The 22,137-nt window shown below is 53.6% G+C and overlaps 1 protein-coding gene across 7 annotated transcripts; it reads right to left on the bottom strand.

Annotated features, from left to right (window-relative positions):
- Positions 1-4,370: 4,370 nt before the first annotated feature.
- Positions 4,371-20,306, bottom strand: ZNF7 (zinc finger protein 7). 7 transcript variants are annotated; one of them, XM_068526118.1, is made up of 5 exons: positions 20,255-20,306; positions 18,842-18,889; positions 18,195-18,321; positions 10,599-10,715; positions 4,371-8,916 (listed from the first exon to the last, which is right to left on the bottom strand). In XM_068526118.1, the coding sequence occupies exons 2-5, from the start codon at positions 18,842-18,844 to the stop codon at positions 7,133-7,135; spliced, it is 2,031 nt and encodes a 676-aa protein (XP_068382219.1). In that variant the 5' UTR covers positions 18,845-18,889; positions 20,255-20,306; the 3' UTR covers positions 4,371-7,132. The 7 variants fall into 7 exon arrangements, with proteins under 7 accessions (XP_068382219.1, XP_068382220.1, XP_068382222.1 ...); XM_068526119.1 differs by having other exon boundaries at positions 18,842-18,886; positions 20,282-20,303; XM_068526121.1 differs by having other exon boundaries at positions 18,195-18,521; positions 20,255-20,292.
- Between the last annotated feature and the right edge of the window lie 1,831 nt (positions 20,307-22,137).

Raw genomic sequence — 22,137 nt, forward strand, 5'->3', positions numbered from 1 at the left:
ATCACTGATGTTGGGACCTCCCTGGTGGCTAAGTGGTTAAGACTCCGCGCTCCCAATGCAGGGGCCCCAGGTTCGATCCCTGGTCAGGAAACTAGATCCCACATGCTTGCTGCAACTAAGAGTTCACATGCCACAAGTAAGGAGCCCTCGAGCTGCAACGAAGACCGGGCTCAACCAAATAAATATTTTAAAAAAATCACAGTGAGGACTTCCCTGGTGGCGCAGTGGTTAAGAATCCACCTGCTCATGCAGGGGACACGGGTTCATTTCCTGGTCCGGGAGGATCCCACATGCTGTGGAGCAACTAAGCCCATGTGCCGCAACTACTGAGCCTGCATGCTGCAACTACTGAAGCCCACACGCCTAGAGCCCATGCTCTGCAACAAGAGAAGCCACCACAATGAGAAGCCCGCGCACCACAATGAAGAATAGCCCCTGCTCTCTGCAACTAGAGAAAGCCTGCGTGCAGCAACAAAGACCCAACACAGCCAAAAAAAAAAAAAAAAAAAACCAGTGATGTTATGCAACGAGATATGCAACTAGAGATTATCGTACTAAGTGAAGTAAGTCAGACAAAGACAAATACCATATGATATCACGTTTGGAATCTAAAATGCATACGATACAAATGAACATATCTATGAAACAGACTCACACGGAGAACAGACTTGTGGTTGCCAAGGGGGTGGGGGTGGGGGAGGGAAGGACTGGGAGTTTGGGATGAACAGATGCAAAGTAGTATATGTAGAATGGATAAACAACAAGGTCCTACTGTATAGCACAGGGAACTATATTCAGTATCCTGTGATAAACCGTAATGGAAAAGAGTATGAAAAAGAATATATATATGTATAACTGAATCACTTTGCTGTACACAAGAAATTAGCACAACATTGTAAATCAACTATACTTCAAAAAAATTTTTTTAAATCATTGATGTCAATAGTAAACGGTAGAAAGATTTTATATTAAAACTATTTAGAAGTAGGAACAGAGGAGGCAGAATGTGACCACTTTCCACGTTGAATCATTCCACGTGTAGACTTTTGTGTTGGCTTCTTTTACTTAACACAGTGTTGTAAAAATAGAATGTGATCATTTTAGGGGCTTCCCTGGTGGCACAGTGGTTAAGAATTCTCCTGCCAATGCAGGGGACACAGGTTCGAGCCCTGGTCCAGGAAGATCCCACATGCCACGGAGCAACTAAGCCCGTGCGCCACAACTACTGAGCCTGTAGTGCCACAGCTACTGAAGCCTGCTTGCCTAGAGCCCGTGCTCCACAACAAAGGAAGCCACCGCAATGAGAAGCCCACGTGCCACAACGAAGAGTAGCCCCTGCTCGCCACAACTAGAGAAAGCCCGCGCGCAGCAACGAAGACCCAACGCAGCCAAAAATAAAGGGTTTTTTTAAAGAAAAGAATGTGATCATTTTAAAGCCCTTGGTATTATGTCCCTAACGACCCAAAGCACGACCTCGAGCGCCCCCTACAGGCCAGGCGCTGTCGACCAGGCCCCAGCCGAGCGCAGAGAAGGTACAGGTGGAACCACCAGGTGCAGGCCCTCTGCCGGGCACGTGTTAACTCATTAACTCACAGGCAAGAAGCCGCTCCGCCTCACGGGTGACGAAGCGCAGAGAGGTTTGCGTCTTGCCCAACGACACACAGCTGATGGGGGAGCTGGCAGTCCGTTCTCCGCCAGCCTTCCCTCCCCAACTGTCCTTAGTCCGCCGACTCTGTGGGCGTGCGAACCTGGTGGCAGGACGGGCTCTTGGTGCTGGCTCCCGTGCCCTGAGCGGCTGCTGGCCCCAGAGTGAGGACACACGTTTAGGGTCGAGGGCCACGGGCTCGGGGGCGTCTGTTTTGCCGGTTACCGCAGCAAAGTTGGGCCAGTGCAACCAGGAACGGAGACCTGGGGTCCGAGCCCGGCCGACGTGCCCCAGCAGGTGCTCCGAGCTCTGCTGCCACAGAGTGTCCCCGTGGCCGCGACGCCGTGGCTCTAAGTCACGTGCCTGGCAGGAACACACACACCCCCCTTCCCGAGGGAGCCTCCCATCATCCTCGGTTGTCCTGGCAGGCAGGGGTGCTTTTCCGACTTGAGGCTGGGAGTCCCGCGAGTCAGCACCAGGATTTGCACACCCTTTTGCCCACCAGGCGGCAGAGACTCCCTTGTCCTTGTGCTCCTGGCGGGGGCTGTCTGGCTCTGTCTCCCCAGCCCTGTGGGTGTGTCCACCCTGCTGCTCCACGCCCCGGAGGGTCGGCAGACTCTGGGAGGGCCCCGGGCCCCTCGAAGTCACCGTGTCTACAAGCGCTGTCTGCTTCCATCTCCACCCTCGGGGGGTCCCGGCCAGCAAGTGGGGGTGTAGAGCTCTGCTCGCTCACCTGCTCCCCTCCCCCTCCCCCAGAAGGCACCGGCTGTGCCTTTTAAGTCACTGGTCAGGAACGTCAGGACCAGAACATGATCTCCATCCTCGGGAGGCTGGAGGTGGTGGCCCTGACGGCGCTGCCCCTCCCACAGCGGCTGTGGGGGCAGCCCTTCCCCCCCGCTTCCCCAGCTGCTCAGCCAGGAGAGGGTCGCAGAGCCCTGCCTCGGCCCTCGGAGGAGCTCTTGACAGCTCTGATACTGCAAACTCTGGGTTGTTCATCTGTGAGCCCTCATGCTTCTGTCTCAAGGAGGGACACACGGGCAAACAGTGACACAAGGCATACAGGTGGTAAGTGGCTTTCATGAGATGCAGAAGATGGGCAGCAGGCTGTTCCCAGGACTGTTGGCTCCTGGGGCTGGACAGAGCCAGGGGATGAAGGCCACCAGCCTCCAGGCCGCTCACAGGATTCTGGCCTCACCGTGGGTACGGGGAGGCAGACACGATCCAGCTTGAGAAGGTCCCTCCAACTGCGGGGCACAGGCTTGCAGGCCAGCAGTGGTGGCCCTTCTCACCTGCGTCGGGAGTGGCTAACTTTTCTCTAAAGGGCCAGAGAGTATTTTAGCTTTTCAGGTCATAATGATTGTCAGTTCTGCCATCATAGCTCAGAAACAGCCAGAGACATCTAAACCAATGGGCATGATCATGTTCCAATAAAAATGCCCTGTGGACACTGAGATTTTAAGTTCACGTCACAAAATTTGTTTCAACCATTTAAAACCCATTCTCAGCTCCAGGGCCGTACAAAACCAGGTAGGGGGTGGGCGGTGGCTGTAAGTGCTACACCTCCCTGTGTGCCTGCAGGGCTCCCTCAGGCTGCAGAGGGACCATCCACCTTCACCTGCGGTCAGTCTCTACCCCAGACCTGGACTTGAGGGCAGGGGCCAGCCCAATCCACCTTTGTCCCCAGGCAAGAACAAGACCTTGCACAGATGTTTGCACCTGGAAAATTACAACTGTGTTGACCTTATTTAGATCTCTGTGGAAACTCTTGATGCTGGAGAATTTTCTCTCTTCTGTGGGCCTCTAAAGCCTCGCCTCAAAGCCTGGATGTGCCCCAAATGCATCATTCATTCATTCAACAAACATTTCCCAGGCTCTGAGTGCAAGCCACACACACAAGGGGACACAGGGATGTGAAAACCCACCTGGGCTCTGCACACACACCCCATGTTATTTGTGAAGCTTCCAGAATGCTCAAAATGTCATAAATCAAAGCTTAATCTGATAATTGAGACAAAAAGCAATTTCAGGTCAAAATTAGGGGTTTAATTTATTGTCTCCAAAAGAGAATTCCAAAGTATTTTAATATCTACTCTGGAATAGTTCTGGAAATTCTGTTTTCTGGCCATGTCGGGCATCTTGAGGGATCTAGTTCCCCAAAGATTGAACCTGGCCCCGCACACAGTGAAAGCTGGGTCCTAACCAGTGGACCGCCCGGGAATTCCCAGAAATTCTTAAAATGAGTTTAGTGTTACATTTACTGAAGCCCCAAATTGGGAAATATAGCTTGAAAGTAGAGCAGAATAGTCCAGAACTCGCACTACCCGGCAGGCAGCCCTCTCCTCTCCCTCCCTGCAAAGCGACCAGCACACATGATGTGCACAGATGCTTTTCCTGTGCTCTGGGATCTCAAACCTGTGCAGCAGATTGAACTCACAATGTCTCGCCAGGTGACACATGAATACTACACATCTTTTTCACATGGACTCAGCTAAGAAAGGACTCCTCACCCTGTACTTCTGCAGTCGATATTCTAGACTGGAATGCGGAGCTTGAGATGTATTCCTATTGCATTCTTGGTTGTATTGGGACATTTAAGTGAACAAAGCACACTAAGAACAGAGAGGAAAAATAATCCCTCAAAGGCTGGAGGCATGACGTTTTTACCCAAGTAAACGAGGCAGGACTGCCACTCGATCAGAGGCAACCCGCAAACAAATGGGCCAGCTGTGTTCCAAGAACCTTTATTTGGTCACACTGAAATCTGATTTCAATATAATTTTCAAATGTCACAAAATAGTCTTTTTGCCCCCCCAACCATTTAAAAATGTAAAAACCATCCTTAGCTCTTGGCCTGTTAAAAGGTAAACAGGTACATTAAAATCCTGAAGTTGATTCGAGCAAACATGGATCGGGAGCAGCACCAAGCCGAAGTGGTTAGGAGTCCTGCCAACAGGGGACTTGGAAGCAAAGCCAGGAAGCTGTCAGATCGGCTACAGCTGAAGCAGCTGCCTTACTCCTTGGCTGTTTGTGATTAAGTTTCCTGGACATGAGTGCATTTACAGGACTGACTCTGGCTCAGGTTTTGTGGGCTGTGTAGGTCCCAGGCTTTACAGCTACCCGGCCCAGTGGCCTCAGGCTGATCACCAGGCCTCACAGATGTGGGCACAGGTCCGCATTTGGCCCAAGGGCCACCCAGTCAGCCAGCCCCTGACTTAGGACCATGTTGATCCAGAAAGAATCCAGGTGCTGAAACAGATTTAAGGCTGGTCCCTCTGGCCCTTTTTGGCCAGCCTGCAAGTGCTGTCAGGGGAAAACAGAAGCATCCTGCCCAGTGCAGAACCTGGAGTCCAGAGGCCTTCCACCCCTTTGTCCATCATTACCAGGAAGCGGCCAGGAGACAATTCCCTTGTGGGGACAGTGCACCCAGTGACAAACAGCCTTCCTAGAGCCAGAAGGCGAGAGCATGGGGCCTCGGGAGGCCCTTCCAGCACATGATGGCACCAGGAGCCAGTGGAGGGCACGTGTGGCATGTGCACCGGGACCTTGACTCTTGTCCCATCCTTGGGTGGCTCACAAAGCCTAAGATACAGCTCACTCACATGTGCCCACCCTGTCCGGCTCTGACGGCAGTGACCACCTGGTTGAGCACAGCAGCCGAGGCGGGGACATAATCTCTGTTCATAATCTCTGCACAGTCTGTAAAGGTCCCTGCCCTCTTGCACTGACCCTTCAGGCACAAGTTCTGGGTGGAGCAGGGGACGGCGGGGGAGATGGGGTTACAGCTGCTGCAAGGGGCACAATGACTGCATGGCGTCCTCCGCCCAGGGCGGGAACACCCCCGAAGATGCAGGTTGGGGGACGATCCTCATCCCCAGAGACAGCACCGCAACCTGAGAACATGCCACACCTTGTGTCAGGCGAATTGGCAGGTCAGGCTGAGCTGCTGCGGGGTTGAGTCCCTGTCCACGTGCTGAGAACGGAAACTCACGTGAACTCGGCCACCCTGAACTCCACTGTTCCCAGCCCCACCAGGCCCTCCAGTACCCACGGAGCGGCACTGTTTCCCCAGATACAAACCCACAGGCTGATTTTGAGCCGTGTCGCACAAGGCGATCTGGGCTTCAACCAACCAGTGTGATGGTGACCCCAGTCGTGTTGCAATAAATCCTGAAGTGACCTATGTCCCTCAGGGTCACCTGTCCATGCATGGGAGAAATGGCCTCTCTGTGGCAGGCCGCCCTTGGCCTATGATTATTGGCAATGGCACCAAAGATCGGCAGGTCTCAGGGGGGTGGTCCTGGGTGGCAGCCTCTGCAAATGACACTCCTGGTCCCGAGTCACCGCTGCCGAGTCCAGGGCCCCAAGCAGGTCTGGACTCAATGCTACACGTCAGCCTCAGCCTGTGGCTCACAGGCCTTGATGAGATGCTCTGTGAGCTGCTCCGCAGCCCCAGCCTGTCAGTCAGGTTAACCAGAGGGGTGGGCGGAGTGGTGATCTCCCCTGCACGTTCTTTCCGCCCGTGCCAAGAAGGTCAAGGGTCCTGACCACTCTACCCTGGCCGTTTCTCCAGGCTGGGCTGGCAAAGAAAACCCGGGGAGGAGGTGATGTGGGCGGAGCGGGCTCGCTCACGCGCACCCGGTGCTCGGCACCCGCGGGGCCCTCTGCCCTGGGACCTGTGGGGCCCATATGACCACGCCGACATGCTGATCCTGGTGAGCAGGCATCTCCACCTTCCTCAGGCCTGTGAGAAGGCACGGGCTCGTGTGTCTGCTTGCAGACCCCCATTTTGGCAGTCCCTGTGGCTGGAGTTTTGAGGACGTCTGGCCAGCAGCCACCAACAACACACATCCCAGCCTCTGGTGGTGTTCTCGGGACTGAGGCGAGGCTCCTGCAGTGCTGAGGGCCAGGCTGGGAATCCCAGTGAGGGCTGTGCGTCTGATTCTCGTAACCGAAGCAGCTGGGCTCTGGAAGTAGGGTGGGCCAGTGACACTGTCCCCGGGCCCAGGCACTGCTGCTGGAGCCAGTTCCTCCCCAAAGAGGCCCTGCCGGGGGAGTCAGGTGAGGGGGACCCGGCTGCGCCGCCTGGGGCCCCACAGACACAAGTGAGCATATCTTGCTGCTGAAGCCAGTCTGAGTACCTGATGCTTAAGGAAGACGTCCTGGGTAACTTCTTTCAACCCACTCATCTGGCGGGGCTCACGGGGCTTTTCTTATGCCTCTTCCTCGTCCGCAGGACCTGGGGTCTTCCCTCTATGAACTCAAACGCTACACACGTGCACCTTGATGTGAGGGACACGGGCTTTACTGAAGGTCAAACGTGCCAGCAAATAAACATACAGCTCAGGTGAATCTGGATGCTCCCTCTCCTAAGAGAGCAATTCTGAATCTTTCACAACATTCTAAATCGTCAGTATAAATGATCCCATAAAAAATAAGTTAAGGCTGTAGGTTTATTCACATTTATACACATTCGTAAAGGTGAGTGGTCTATCCCATGTGAATTTTCTGATGCTGAGTAAGCCTTGAGCTTCTATTAAAAGCTTTGCCACATTCATTACATTTATAAGGTTTCTCTCCAGTGTGAATTCTCTGGTGTATAATTAGATGCGAACGCCATCTGAATATTTTTTCACATTCATTACATTTATGAAGTTTCTTTACAGTATTAACTTTCTTACGGCTCACGTGGGTAGAAGCTTCCATAGTATTCCCATACTCGTGGTACCACTGGGCTCGAGTGTGGATCCTCTGGTGCTCGATGAGGTACGAGCTCCGGCTGAAGGCTTTCCCACACTCGCTGCATCCGTAGGGCTTCACCCCAGCGTGAATGATCTGGTGCTGGAAAAGGGTGGAGTTCTGACTGAAGGCTTTCCCACATTCACTGCACTTATAGGGCCTCTCCCCCGTGTGCACCCGCTGGTGTATCGTAAGCTGTGTGCTCATGCTGAAGGCTTTTCCACATTCGAGGCACTCGTAGGGCTTCTCCCCTTTATGGATCCTCTGATGGTAAATGAGGCTCGAGCTCTGGCTGAAGGCCTTCCCACAGTCACTGCACTCATAGGGCTTCTCTCCGGTGTGAATTCTCTGATGCTGAATTAGGTGTGAGCCCTGGACAAAGCCTTTCCCACACTCATCACACTTAAATGGTTTTTCTCCAGTGTGAGTTCTCTGGTGGCGAATAAGCCGTGAGCTGCAACCAAAGGCCTTTGAACACTTGTTGCATTTATAAGGTTTCTCTCCGGTATGCGTCAGCTGATGCTGACTAAGGCGGGAGACCCACCGGAAAGCCTTCCCACACTCGTCACACTTAAACGGTTTCTCAGTAGCGTGCAACCTCTGATGTGCAACCAGGCTGGGACTATCTGGGGTTCTCGGGAGCTGAAGTTTCTCCCCAGCGTGCATCCGCTGGTGCTGAGCTAGGGTGGAGCTCTGGCTGAAGGCCTTCCCACACTCCTGGCATGGGTAGGGCCTCTCTCCCGTGTGGGTCCTCTGGTGCCTGGCCAGCTGAGACTGCTGGCTGAAGGCCTTCCCACACTCCCGGCAGCCATAGGGCCTCTCTCCCGTGTGGACCCTCTGATGGTGGATGAGGCTAGAGCTCTGACCAAAGGCTTTTCCACATTCCTCACACCTGTAGGGCTTCTCCCCAGTGTGAATCCTTTGATGCTGAATGAGTTTCGAGCTCAGACGAAAGGCCTTCCCACACTCGGTGCATTTAAACGGCTTCTCTCCAGTATGGATCCTCTGATGCTGGGTAAGCTGTGAGCACAACCTGAAGACCTTCCCACACTCCTCACACTCATATGGCTTCTCTCCACGCAAGGTACTCAGATGTCTCCCCTGTAAGCAATCAGGTAATTTTTTTTGGCACTCTTGGCAGCTGTTAGGTCTCTTCTGTATATTAATTTCCTGATGCAGAGCGACACCTGAAGTAGATCGGAAACTCCTACCACAGATGTCACATCTTCGCAAGGACCCCTGACTTTGATCACGTCGACAACCCAGGCGGCCACCGCTCCCCCGCTCGCCACACCCCTGGGCCTCGTCCTCGGCGAAGGTCTCCCTGGGAGCCGCAGTCCCTGTGTTCAAGCAGTTTTTCTGGAAGAGGGAGGTTGGCTGACTCTCTGAACAGACCTCGGGATCAGAGGCGTCTCCAAAGCCAGGACTCTGGGGAAAGTCCCGGGATGGGGTTTTGACCATGACCACATGGGATTCTGATTTTAGACGGTCAATGTCTTCACAGGCCTGCTCACTCTCGGTCCCGATTGTAGAATCTGAAATGAACAGGAAGTAAACTGCTACTTATCCCATGTGCTCAGAGAAAGGACAAAGACTGGAGGATGGGGCAGGGGTGCAGACCACCCCTGGGACTGAGCCCCCTCGCAGGACAGTCTGCGTCGAGCACATGGAAAGACGCTACAAGAAGTCAATGCCTTTGACAGTTCTCAAAATCTGGTTTCATTCATACTTCATTTTATGCACTCATTCAGTTACAGCGTACTTGGCAGAGTGCGAAGAGCTACCCTCCTACGTGGGGGAAAGGTCCTCCCACGTGGAACTAGCACGAGGAAAAATCCACAAAGAAGCAAAGTGAGCTCGACAGGGTGGGAGGTTTAGTGAGAGGCAGGGCTAGGCTGAGAGGTCAGAGGCTCCTGCTTGCAGAGGACGTAGAGTGAGGAGGAAAGAGGGACTGAAAACTGTGAATAAAGGGATGTTGGATACCAACAAAAATGAGGTGCAAGAGCTGCTAAGGGGTACACGGGTGGTGAGCCCAAGAGGACTGGGCCTCCGGCTGTCCACTGGGTGGGGTTCTGAGAAGGACCCCGGGCCTGAACTCTGTGGCATCCAGCTGCCGCCAAGCCACGCTCTCTGATGCACACCTGGCCATGTCCCTTGCTAGTCTGCCCCTCAGCTTCCAGGTGGCCACACCCACTGGTCATACTGACTCCTCCTTCCCGTGGGTTTCTGGAGGGTCCACCTACGCTGCCTGCCCTCCATATGGAGGTTTGGAGTGATATGGCCACCAGCCAAGGAATACCTGGGCCACCAGAAACTAGAATAGGCAGGAAGGATCCTCCCCTACAGGTTTCAGAGAGGACACGACCCTGCCCATACCTTGATTTAGGACATCTGGCCTCCAGAACTGAGAAACAGTAAATCTCTGCTGTTTTAAGCCTCCAGTTCGTGGTGCTTTGTTACAGCAGCCCCAGGACACTAACACAGCCCTAGAGCCTTATCTGAGAGGCTGGGGTCACCCAGGGCCCCAAGAAGTTCCAGAGGGAGCACTGGCGGAGGGAGGGGACAGCTGCTCAGAGCCACACTTAGTGCTCTCCTTAGAGCCACAGGTGTGTACCTGCACTCAGTAAGACTATTAGTAAAATTACAGGGGCTTCCCCGTGGTGCAGTGGTTCTGCCAATGCAGGGGACAGGGGTTCGAGCCCTGGTCTGGGAAGATCCTACATGCCGCGGAGCGACTAAGCCCGTGCGCCACAACTACTGAGCCTGCGCTCTAGAGCCCATGAGCCACAACTACTGAAGCCTGCGCCCCACAACTACTGAGCCCACGCGCCTAGAGCCCGTGCTCCGCAACAAAAGAAGCCACTGCAATGAGAAGCCCGTGCACCGCGATGAAGAGTAGCCCCTGCTTGCCACAACTAGAGAAAGCCCGCGCGCAGCAACAAAGACGCAACACAGCCCCCACCTCAAAAAAAAAAAAATTACAAACTGAACAAACTGTGGTTCAAAAACAAACTGTTTTTGCCATAATGCACAGGTGTTTTGTGCCCTTGCTTTTCTGTAGTTCAGTCCCTTCTGAGGCTGCCCCACCACCAGTCTAAACTTCCAGGCCCACCCCATGGCATTCCCAGGCAGCCCAGCAAGCCCACGTAGGTGGCACCTGGGGTCTGCCTCCAGGCTCCCGCCCGCAGCCCTCTCACCCTGTGCCCAGAAGCCTCACCTGCCTCGGAGGTCCTGGCTGCCTCTCTCCCCTCCGCTCCTTGCAGGTCGAGGACCCATGGCTCCTGCCCCTGTTCCAGCCGGGAGATCAGCTCAGGCTTGAAGACCAGGAATCCTGCTGTGGAGGCAGCAGAGGAGGAGATGGCATTGGTGTGGCTGGGAGTGCAGCTCAGCCCTCCCTGGTTCCCAGGAGTGAAGGGCTGGGGGCTACTGGGGCACAGGGGCCCTCTCTGTCCAGGTCTGTCACCTCCTGAGGCTGGACACAGAGGAACTCCTGGACTCCCAGCCTGTCCCTGTCTCCATCCACACAGGGCCAGGATCCCCAGGGAGCCCTGTCACCCGAATCTGCCTAGCACAGGCCAGCTCTAGCCCAGGGGGAGAGAAGCCAGGCACTGCCAGCACTTCCCTCAGTCCCTCAGTTCTGAGGGCAAGGACACTCCAAGAGGTTGACGTGGTTAAAAAACAAGACAAACAACAACAACAACAAATCAACAAACAAAATGGATTTTAAATCAGAAAGTGTGAAGACTTCCCTGGCAGTCCAGTGGTTAAGACTCCGCGCTTCCAATGCAGGGGGCACGGGTTTGATTTCTTGGTCTGGGAACTAAGATCCCACATGCCGCGCGGTGCCGCCAAAAAATAAAATAAAATAAAATAAATTAAAAAAAAAAATCAGGTGTGAAGTTCAATGGTCACCCAGCAGCCCCAGCCTCGAGTCCTCATACAAAGCCCTGGGGGGCCTTGGCAGAGGGGTGGAGAGCTGCGGGCACCCACCTGGCACCTGCCTTCTGGGGCCGCCAGCCCCCATGCTGTGGGCCAGCCGTGTGATGTGCTCCCAGCCCATCCAAGGGCTGGCCAAGCCCTCTGGCTGGAGCACACCTCAGGTTTCCAGCTGTGTGGGTGGAGAAGGGCAGGCAGAGAGAGCCTAGGTCGAAGGCTCAGGTGATGGCAGGACCCCCACAGTCAACATGAAGCAGGTGTCCTTGCCAAGCACATGTGCAACGCTCACAGAGAAACATCCCTGGGCCAGTCAGGAAGGGGGTCAGGCAGAGGCCACAGAATAATACCACAGACCGCGCCTGATCTAAATGGAACTGGACATGACAGCCATCACAACAAGTAGCTCAAAACTATTAGCTATCTGAAAACTAAATAATGAATTACTAAGTGGTATCTACTATAAGTAAATTGTATTTACTGTAAGTCAAAATTTGTAGGGCGCAGCTGAAGCAGTACTTACAGATAAAATTTCACATTTTTAAATATGTTGACCAGAAACAAGAATGATTGGGGGCTTCCCTTGTGGCGCAGTGGTTAAGAATCCACCTGCCAGTGCATGGGACACAGGTTCGAGCCCTGGTCCGGGAAGATCCCACATGCCGTGGAGCAACTAAGCCCGTGTGCCACAACTACTCAGCCTGTGCTCTAGAGCCTGAGAGCCACAACTACTGAGCCTGTGTGCCACAACTACTGAAGCCCGCACGCCTAGAGCCGTGCTCCATAACAAGAGAAGCCACCGCAGTGAGAAGCCCATGCACCGCAACAAAGGGTAGCCCCGTTCGCCGCAGCTAGAGAAATCCCGCGCGCAGCAACAAAGACCCAATGCAGCCAGAAATAAAATTAAAATTAAAATAAATAAAATAAAATAATAAATTTATTAAAAAAAAAGAAACAAGAATGATAAACACAGAAGAGGTAAATACTAAATTCAAGGAGTTGCAAACAAAACAACACAGCAAACACAAATAAATAAAAAGGGAGAAAATAACAAAAGTGGGCACGATTCAATGAAAGAGCACCCCCTCCCAAAAAAAACCCCAAAAGCTGGTTCTTCAAAAAGATAAAAAGAATAGTCTTGTGGCAAAACCAATCACAGGGACTTCCCTTGTGGTCCAGTGGGTAAGACTCCGCGCTCCCAATGCAGGGGGCCCGGGTTCCATTCCTGGTGGGGGAACTAGATCCCGCATGCATGACACACCTAAGATGTCCACATGCCGCAACTAAGAGTCCACATGCCACAACGAAAAGATCCTGTGTGCTGCAACGAAGACCCAGTGCAGCCAGCATAAATAAAAAAATATTTTTTTTAAAAATCACAGTCAACACAGTGAAAAGATGCTGCCAAAAAATAAAACAAATAAGGGAAACAAACACAAACATAATAGAGATTAAAAATAAAGAGTATTACGAACAAATACATGCTAAAAAAATTGCAAATCTGAATGAGTAGCTCTATCTGTACAAAAACTAGAAATGACAAAATTGGCACAGGGGAAAATCCGTAAGCTTGATAGACCATGAGGCATTAAGAAAATGTAAATTCTAGCATGGACATATATACACTACCAAATGTAAAATAGATAGCTAGTGGGAAGCAGCCGCATAGCACAGGGAGATCAGCTCGGTGCTTTGTGACCACCTAGAAGGGTGGGGTAGGGAGGGTGGGAGGGAGAGAGATGCAAGAGGGAAGACACATGGGAACATATATATATGTATAACTGATTCACTTTGTTATAAAGCAGAAACTAACACACCATTGTAAAGCAATTATACGCCAATAAAGATGTTTAAAAAAAAAAAAAGAAAAAAAAAAAGTAAGTTCTAGTCAAAGACCTTCCTTCCCCAAGCGCCCAAGGCCCAGGTGGTTTTACAGGTGAGTTCAACCAAAAACTCGAAGGTTCAATTAATTCCATCTATATAAATTCTTCCAGAAATTAAAAAAGACAGCAAAAGCTTCCCAGCTCATTTTATGAAACTTATATGCAAAAAATACCAAACTATATAATGACAATTCACCAAAAAAGAAAACACAAACAAACAAAAAACAATACAAGTCCATTTGGCTTAGGAACAGGGATGTAAAAGTCCAAAATACAATACTGACTACCTGAGTCCAAAAGGTTATCAGAATGTATATGTAAATATCATGACTTAAGTAGGGTTTATTCCAGGAATATAAGGAAATATGCCAATGTAACTTATTAGACTAACAGGCTAAGGAAAAAAAACATATGGACATCTCAATTAATGTAGGAAAAGAATTTGAAATTCGACATGCTCATTTATGATTAAAAACAAAATTCTTGTACTTCCCTGGTGGTCCAGTGGTTAAGAATCCGCCTGCCAATGCAGCGAACATGGGTTCTATCCCTGCTCCGGGAAGATCCCACATGCCGCGGGGCAACTAAGCCGGTGCACCACAACTACTGAGTCTGCACTCTAGAGCCTGTGAACCACAACTACCGAAGCCCGCGCGCCTAGAGCCTGTGCTCCACAACAACAGAAGCCACTGCAACGAGAAGCCCGCGCACCACAACAAAGAGTATCCACGCTCGCCGCAACTAGAGAAAGCCCACGCACAGCAACGCAGCCAAAAAAAAAAAAACAGAACACCAAAACTCTTCAGCCAACTTCTGTCTTTAGTTACATGCATTCCCTTTAAAATCAGAACAAAACAAGCATGCCCTCAGCACTCCTAACAGCACGGGTGCTCTGGCCATTGCTAAAGATCAGGACACATGGGGGCCAGGAGGGAAAACACCAAGCTTTCACTTGCAGGCCCCTCCTTAGAACATGATACCAGAACTAGCAGGGAGTCCAATGAAGTGGCCAAATACAAGGTCTATCCTCCAAAATCAAGAGCATTTCTCTATAGCAGCAATAATCAGCTAGAAGTATAACATAACAATGATACATTCACAAAACAACCTAAACTGAAGATCAAACACCAGACCACTGTGGAGGAAATGCCCACACTCTAATAATGTCTGCAGAGGTAAGTAGATAAATGGAGACACAGCGCATGGTCTTGGGTGGGAACAGTTAACAGAAAGGTGCCAGTTCTCCTCACACTATCTACAAATTCAAACCACTCCCCTATAAAAATTCCAGTGCAATTTTCAAGGAACTCAAACTTATTCTAAACTTACATGAAAGAACTACTCTATTAGCCGTGAGTAAGTAAGCGAAATTTTAAAAATAAAAAGTGAGAGCTGCCCTACCAGGTATTAACATGCCACAGGCCAAAGCAATAAAAAATAATACTAATAACAGAACAACCTAACAAAAAGCAGAGAGCTGGCCCATAACAGACCAGAGCTCAGAAACACACCATCACACATACGGAAAAGGCAGCTCCACAAATCAACTGGAAAGGATGGATTGTTTAGTGCTGGGGAAATGGCTCAGTGTGTGGACGAAGAAAAAGGATTATTGGGACTTCCCTGGTGGTGCAGTGGTTAAGAATCCGCCTGCCAATGTAGGGGACACGGGTTCAAGCCCTGGTCCGGGAAGATCCCACATGCCACGGAGCAACTAAGCCTGTGCGCCACAACTACTGAGCCTGCGCTCTAGAGCCTGCGAGCCACAACTACTGAGCCCGCGCGCCTAGAGCCCGTGCTCCGCAACAAGAGAAGCCACTGCAACGAAGAGTAGCCCCCGCTCGCCGCAACTAGAGAAAGCCCGCATGCAGCAATGAAGACCCAACGCAGCCAAAACTAAATAAATAAATAAAATTAAAAAAAAAAAAAAAAGGATTCTTACTTAACTCCGCACACAAAAGTTGAGCCCAGGTCTAAATGAGAAAGATGAACTATAAAATCCACATGAGAAAATGCAGGCCATCCCCATAGCCTTGGAGTAGAAAAGAACTTTTATATAAAACTTCAGAAGTACAACTCATAACGCAAAAACTGATCGATTTAATTACATTAGAATCTCACCTCACAAAGCTAACAAACAGGAGAGAATGGGGAAGATACTTACAAGGCACAACACCTGTGCAGTACTGTCTCATTCGATGGATCCTAAGATGCACTTAAAGAGCACATTCAGGTCTCTGAATGTGGGTCACATCTGGGACGTGCTGTCCTTAGCCGGGTGGCGCTGTGACCTGCCATGGAGCCTGTGCACATGTGGGCTGGGCCACAGCTGCTCACATCGCAGTGGCCTCAGCTGAGTAACCAGCACTGTGGTAAACACTGCTCTTTGCACCAAGTGACCGTATAGCAGAAGGCCAGGGAGAAAAAGCAGTGGGGCTCTTTTGAGACTGGAGAAGCAGACTTTCGCCAGGGCAGTGACTGCAAATCAGTCACTGGCAAATCAGCAACCATGTGCACACCACGCCTGAGACAGGAGGATGGGCACAGTGCAGGAGTCGTGTGGTTCATCACTGAGATCCAGCAGGAAGAATGGCTGCCCAACACGGGGCAAGAAAACGAAAACCCAGCAACACTTAAGAAAGGCAGCACCACTCAGGCTTTCCATGGCCCACAGGACGCCAGCAGGTCAAAGAGTGGACACAGAAACCAATTCACCAGAGGATGGGAGGGGACAGAGCAGCACCCAAGCCAACTCACTCCACGTGTCTCTCCCTTTCTATTTCAGTGATGCACACTTAATCTTGACTAAATGTGTCTGAGAGCACTCTTAAAAGGTATAAAATAAAAAACTGAAGGGATGGGCTTCCCTGGTGGCGCAGTGGTTGAGAATCCGCCTGCCAATGCTGGGGACACGGGTTCGATCCCTGGTCCGGGAAGATCCCACATGCCGCGGAGCAACTAAGCTCGTGTGCCACAACTACTGAGCCTGTGCTCTAGAGCCCGTGAGCCACAACTACTGAGCCTGCGTGCCGCAACTACTGAAGCCCAAGCACCTAGAGCCCGTACTCCACGATGAGAGAAGCCACTGCAATGAGAAGCCCGTGCACCACAATGAAGAGTAGCCCCCGCTCGCCACAACTAGAGAAAGCCCGCGTGCAGCAACAAAGACCCAACACAGCCAAAAATAAATAAATAAATAAATAAAATTAAAAAAAAAAAAGGGCTTCCCTGGTGGCGCAGTGGTTAAGAATCTGCCTGCCAATGCAGGGGACACGGGTTCAAGCCCTGGTCTGGGAAGATCCCACATGCCGTGGAGCAACTAAGCCCGTGTGCCACAACTACTGAGCCTGTGCTCTAGAGCCCGCGAGCCACAACCACTGAGCTCGTGTGCCACAACTACTGAAGCCCGTGCACCTAGAGCCTGTGCTCCGCAACAAGAGAAGCCACGGCGATGAGGCGCCCACGCACCGCAACAAAGAGTAGCCCCCGCTTGCTGCAACTAGAGAAAGCCTGCGAGCAGCAACGAAGACCCAACACAGCCAAAAATAAATAAATTTATTGAAAAAAAAAAAAAAAAAACTGAAAGGATAAGAAAACATTGTGTGGCAGTATAAACAACAGCATTCTACCTCGTAATGGTACATAAAACAATGATGCGTTTTATGATGTATAGCATCTTAGACTCAATGAAATCAAATGCAAGAAATAACAAACACATTCAAATCAATAAGGCCCAGTGACCCCAGCAGAAAACTGGCCAAGGCTCTGAGCACTTTATGGAAGATACCTGGCTCTTCCCAACTCTAATAAGACTTGAAAGATGCTCCAGGTCAGCAGTCATCAGAGAAATGGAAGCTCAAATCACGACAGGCTCACTGCGTGCTCCTTTACGTGGAAACACACGAGAAAGCTGGGCCTGTGGGCTGGCCAGGACTGAAGGGGACAGGCCTGGTCCAGCAGGCTGAGAGGCCCTTGGCTGACCACGCTGCCGTGTCTAGCCCACTTCTGGTCCCCCAGCCCAATGCTCTCTCGGGGTCCCAGGCACTCAAGTGTGATGGGGCTGGAGACCACATGGGGCCAGCGCAGCAGGGGTCACACACCCCTCTCACGAGGGTGCAGTCCACGTCACAGGGCGCGTGACACAACAACACAGAGACAGACATGAAATGCACTGGGGTGCCTGCCTGGGGTGGTGGGGGATGGGAGAGGAAGACAGGGCAGGGCAGGAGGGCCGCAGGGAGCCCTGACAGTCTCCACGGAGTGGCACCTGCAGCATCGCTGCCACCCTGGCTTTGGCTATACAACCATCTCCTTGGAGCCTATGAGCCAATAGCTTCTCTTCTGCTGTTTAAGCTATTTCAAGTTGGATTCTATTTCTCACAAGTTAATCTATTCACTCAGGCAAAAAGGAAGCTTCATCAGCTCCCAGAAGTCCACCTACACTGTGAGGATTAAATCACGTGACGTGTGCAAACCTGGGAGCCTGCCTGGCTCACTATGACCCCTCCTGGGGTTAGCTTCTGACCCACAAGGACTCACAGGCCCAAGGCCCCTGTTTAGCCCATGAGAGCTTGACCACACGGCCTCCGTATCCACAGCCTATAACAGAGGCCTGGGGACTTCCCTGGTGGCGCAGTGGTTAAGAATCCCCCTGCCAATGCATGGGACACGGGTTCGAGCCCTGGTCCTGGAAGATCCCACATGCCACGGAGCAACTAAGCCCGTGTGCCACAGCTACTGAGCCTGCGCTCTAGAGCCCACAAGCCACAACTACTGAGCCTGTGTGCCACAACTACTGAAGCCTGGACGCCTAGAGCCCGTGCTCCGCAACAAAAGAAGCCACCACGATGAGAAGCCCGCACACAGCAACAAAGACTGAATACAACCAAAAATAAATAGAATAAAACAATAAATAAAGAAATATATATAATAGAGGCCTGGCTAGGTGGGTGCTGACCGATGACACAGGGAGTAAGGGTGTCCAGATGAAGCCTCACCTAGTCCGGCCACACTGCTGTGGTTCTCGAGCATCACCTCCTTGTAGAGGGCCCTCTGGCCAGGGTCCAGACACTGCCATTCCTCCCGTGAGAAGTGCACAGCCACATCACCAAACGTCACAGCCTCCTGAAAGGACACACACCAGTCCCCCAGGGACCCCTGGGTGTCTCAGGCACATGGACCACAAGGTTGGGTGAGACAGTCACCAGGCCCCTTTGGCTCTAAAATCAAGGGGAGGAGGGAATTCCCTGGCGGTCCTGTGGTTAGGACTCCGCACTTCCACTGCAGGGGGCATAGGTTAGATCCCTGGTCAGGGAACTAAGATCCTGCAAGCCACGCAGTGTGGCAAAAAAAAAAAACAATAATAAGAGAAAAGAAAATCAAGGGGAGAGACAGTATGGAGAAGGGGGAGGGACCCAGACTATGGTGATATACAACCCTCCCCCGAGAGCCTCAGGCAGGGACCAGTCTGGGCAGGGGTTTGCTCACTACCTTGGCAATGGGCATGCCTGAGACTGGCAAGGGCCACAGTGTGGGGCCGAGGGAGGGTCTAGGTCCAGGTCCAGTGGGCAGGGGGGGGTGCCTAAAGGAGGAGGAAGGGGCCCTCACAGGACGAGGGAGTGAACGGGTGAAGTCAGAGTCCTACCATGCGGCTGGGTGGGTGGGGATCCACGTGTCCCGGCCGAGAGACCTGCTGGAAGTTACGAAAAGGTCAGAGATCAGTATCCTGGAAGCCCCAACCCCTGACTTGCAGGCTAATCGAGGGGCGTGGTACTACGTTCTCCGATCCTTTACCTCCAACCCCAGGTGTTCTCTGGCAGGGACTTGGGGCGGGGCCAAAGTCGCCATGGCACCTGAGTACCTGCCCCCCGAAGCTCCATTCATCTTTCAGTGTGTGTAGTATGTATGAATCACTCCACAAACATGTAATGGGTGGTTGCCACGGGTGCCAGGTGCTCAACCAAGCAATGGGGATACAGTAATGAACAGTACACAAAGACTTTGCCTTCACGGAGCAGTCTACTGGAGAAAAGAGTTAAATGACCGCACAAACAAATGCAAAATTACAGCTGTGATAATAGCACCGAAGCACAAGAAACTCTGAAAGCACGTAAACTAGGAAATTCTGACTTAGTCTGATGGGTCACTTCCCCTAGGTGCTAACTTGGCCAAGGTAATAGAGGCGGGGAGGGCACTGCAGGCAGCAGGAGCAACGTGTGCAAAGGGCATGAGGCAGGAAAAACCGGGGCTGAATGAGCCTGTGGGGCCGCAAGAGGAAGCATGATGCGACTGGAGGCTCGAATAGACAGGAATCGGAAGGACGGACTGCAGGGACAAGAGGAGTGGACACAGGGCCCCACCCCAACCCCAGCACATAAACTTGGCCCCTCCCCAGGCATCTCTCTGGGAGGTCAGAATGAGAATCGGGCTTCCTAGGGGAGCTTTTGGCTCTCAAATCGGCTTGAGGGCCGAAGCCCCAGGCCGTCAGGACAGCAAGGCTAAGGCAGCAGTGACCACTGTCAGGTGGGTCCCCACCTGGGCCTGGCCAGGGCTGGATCCTGGGTCCCCTGTAGAGAACCGCAGGCCCTGAGCGGCAGCCAGAATTCAGAGAGGATACATATCCTACTCCCCCAAGGTACAGCCCTTTTTGCCACCCTCACTAAGTCTAGGTCTTCGACGGGCAGTGAGGGAGGGAAAAAGAGGGCCCTAGAGGAAGATGATTATGCAGGTAGGAGAAGCAAGGATGCCCCTGGAGCTGGCCTAGAACCGGCGGGAAGGTTACGAGGCTGCCGCGAGGCCGGATCTGCGGGACTCCCCCTCCCGCCTCCCACCTCTGCTGGCCAAGACGGCCGAGGGTCGACCACCGCCCCGCCAGGCGCCCACGGGCTCTGAGAGCCGCCCGCGCCACCCGCGCTTCCCCGCGGAGAGGCAGGGGGAGCGCGGGGCCTGCAGAGTCGGAGGCGGGAGGACGCTGGGGCTGGTAGGCGGCCTCTCCGCCCGAGGGCGAAGAGCACGTGTGCCTCCCCGACACTAATCCGCGCGGGTTACACCGACTCACCCTCCCCGGGGCCGCTCGAGGACCCACCCGCGGGACGACGCCGGAAATGGGCCTCGGCCGCCCGCGGCCGCTCTGCCCCGCAGACTTCCGGCCGTTCTGGGCGGTTCGGAGGCTCGGCCAACTCGGTGGTTCCCAGCCGGCCCCCGCCCCCGCCTCGGAGCCGGTGAACTGGCGGGGCCAGATCGCTGGGGAAAGGATGGAGCCCGGAGAGGGCGGGGCGGAGTCCGGTAAAGGGCGGGGTCACAGTACGGGGAGGGCGGAGCCGGGGCCCAGGAAAGGTGTGGGTCTGGGCCCGGTGTCTCTTGGCCTGGGGGAGGGGAGCGGACCCGGGCGAAGCGGGCGGAGAGCCTGAAGTCCGCCCGGGACGATCCCGCGCACCTCCGGTCACCAGTCCGAGGGCGCTGGTCCCCGCACTGGTTCTATGTGCTGGTTTTTCCATAGCAGAACGCACCCGCTGGGCACCCGTTCCAGGCCCCAGGACTACGGAGACACCCCCACCCAGGCCGTGCCCGGGGTGGAGGGGGTACGGGGTGGGGGGGAACGGCCAGCTGGGGGCGCAGAGGAGCCGTGTGCAAAGAGCAGGTGTTCTGCACCTGGTGGGGCAGGTGGTCCAGGCCGAGGTCACCGCAGAGTGTGGCGGGGCACCGACAGCTCAGAGATGAGGCTGGGAGGGCCCCAGAAAGGGTGAGGACCACCAGAAAGAGGAGAGGCCCAAGGGAGGGTCGTCAGCCGGGACTCCAGGCTGGGGTCCCTGGCTGGATCGCGGGGCTCGGGGCAGCAGGACAGCCCAGGACCTGCCAAGAGACCGGATGGGGTGGGACCCCAGGCGAAGGGCGGCGCGCCCCGAGGTCAGGTCAAGGCTTCTCCTCGCTGCGCCCCCACCCATCCCCAACTTCGTGTGGCCCCCGGAGCCACGTGTTCTGGGTGTTCTCCCAGATCCACGCTGTCCTGTGTGTAGGGGCGGGCACCCCAACTTTTTTGGGACTCAGCAGGAGCCTCCCCAGGTCCCTGCAGCCCTGGGGAGGACGCTGCCTGTGTCTTCGGAGGCCTCAGCTTTGTGCGGCCCTGGTCCCTGGAGCTCTTCACACTGGACAGCCCTGGAGCGGGAAGGGCAGGGGAAGGGTGCGCAGAGCTTTTCGCTGGGAGGGCCTTGACACCACCCGACTCGTCGATGATCCAAATCCCGGGGTCCCAGGCAAAGCCACTGTGAAATTGGTGCAAACCAAAGTAAGGAAATGGGCAGAATCAGCTCCCGGACCGACTCCTAGGGGAGGTGGAAGGGAAAAACGAGTACGCTCGGAGGAACCAGCTCCTCTCCCTGGGCCCCTGTGCGGCATGGTCCCGGCGCTCCCACCCCACACCTCCCAGCTCGAACTCAACTCTTCCGTCCCCACATCCTCCCTGGTCACGCTCAGAGAGCATCTGTGCAAAGTATGAATAAACGAAGGAATGGAGAATGGGAAAGGGCTGGGAATACACCTGCTTCCTAACCCTAATCGCCAGCCAAGCGCTCAGGTACCCTGAGCTCACTGGTGGTCCTGATCTACTGGGAGCCTTCCTGCTGGAGGGTCTTCACACTGCACCATCTAGAGCTAGGAGGTGCTGGCAAACCTGGGCCCTAGCCTGGCCCCCTCAAGGTGAGAGGAGCACTACTATTCAAGGTAAGGATGACCCAGGGAGCAAGAGGGGGAGCCAGGGCTGATGCTTGGGTCTGTGGACCCTGAGGACAGAGCCATCTCAGCCACCACGAAAGCCTGGCCCAGAGTGTCCACCCAGTAGACATCTGGGCAGTGTGGGAGGTGCAGGTACCAGGGCACTGAGGGTGCTCCTGGGAGCGGGGTGAAGGAGACTGCTTCTATCCACTGCAGGCCATTCCAGGGCCT

This window comes from Eschrichtius robustus, chromosome 17 (assembly GCF_028021215.1).
Source record: "Eschrichtius robustus isolate mEscRob2 chromosome 17, mEscRob2.pri, whole genome shotgun sequence".
Lineage (NCBI taxonomy): Eukaryota > Metazoa > Chordata > Mammalia > Artiodactyla > Eschrichtiidae > Eschrichtius > Eschrichtius robustus.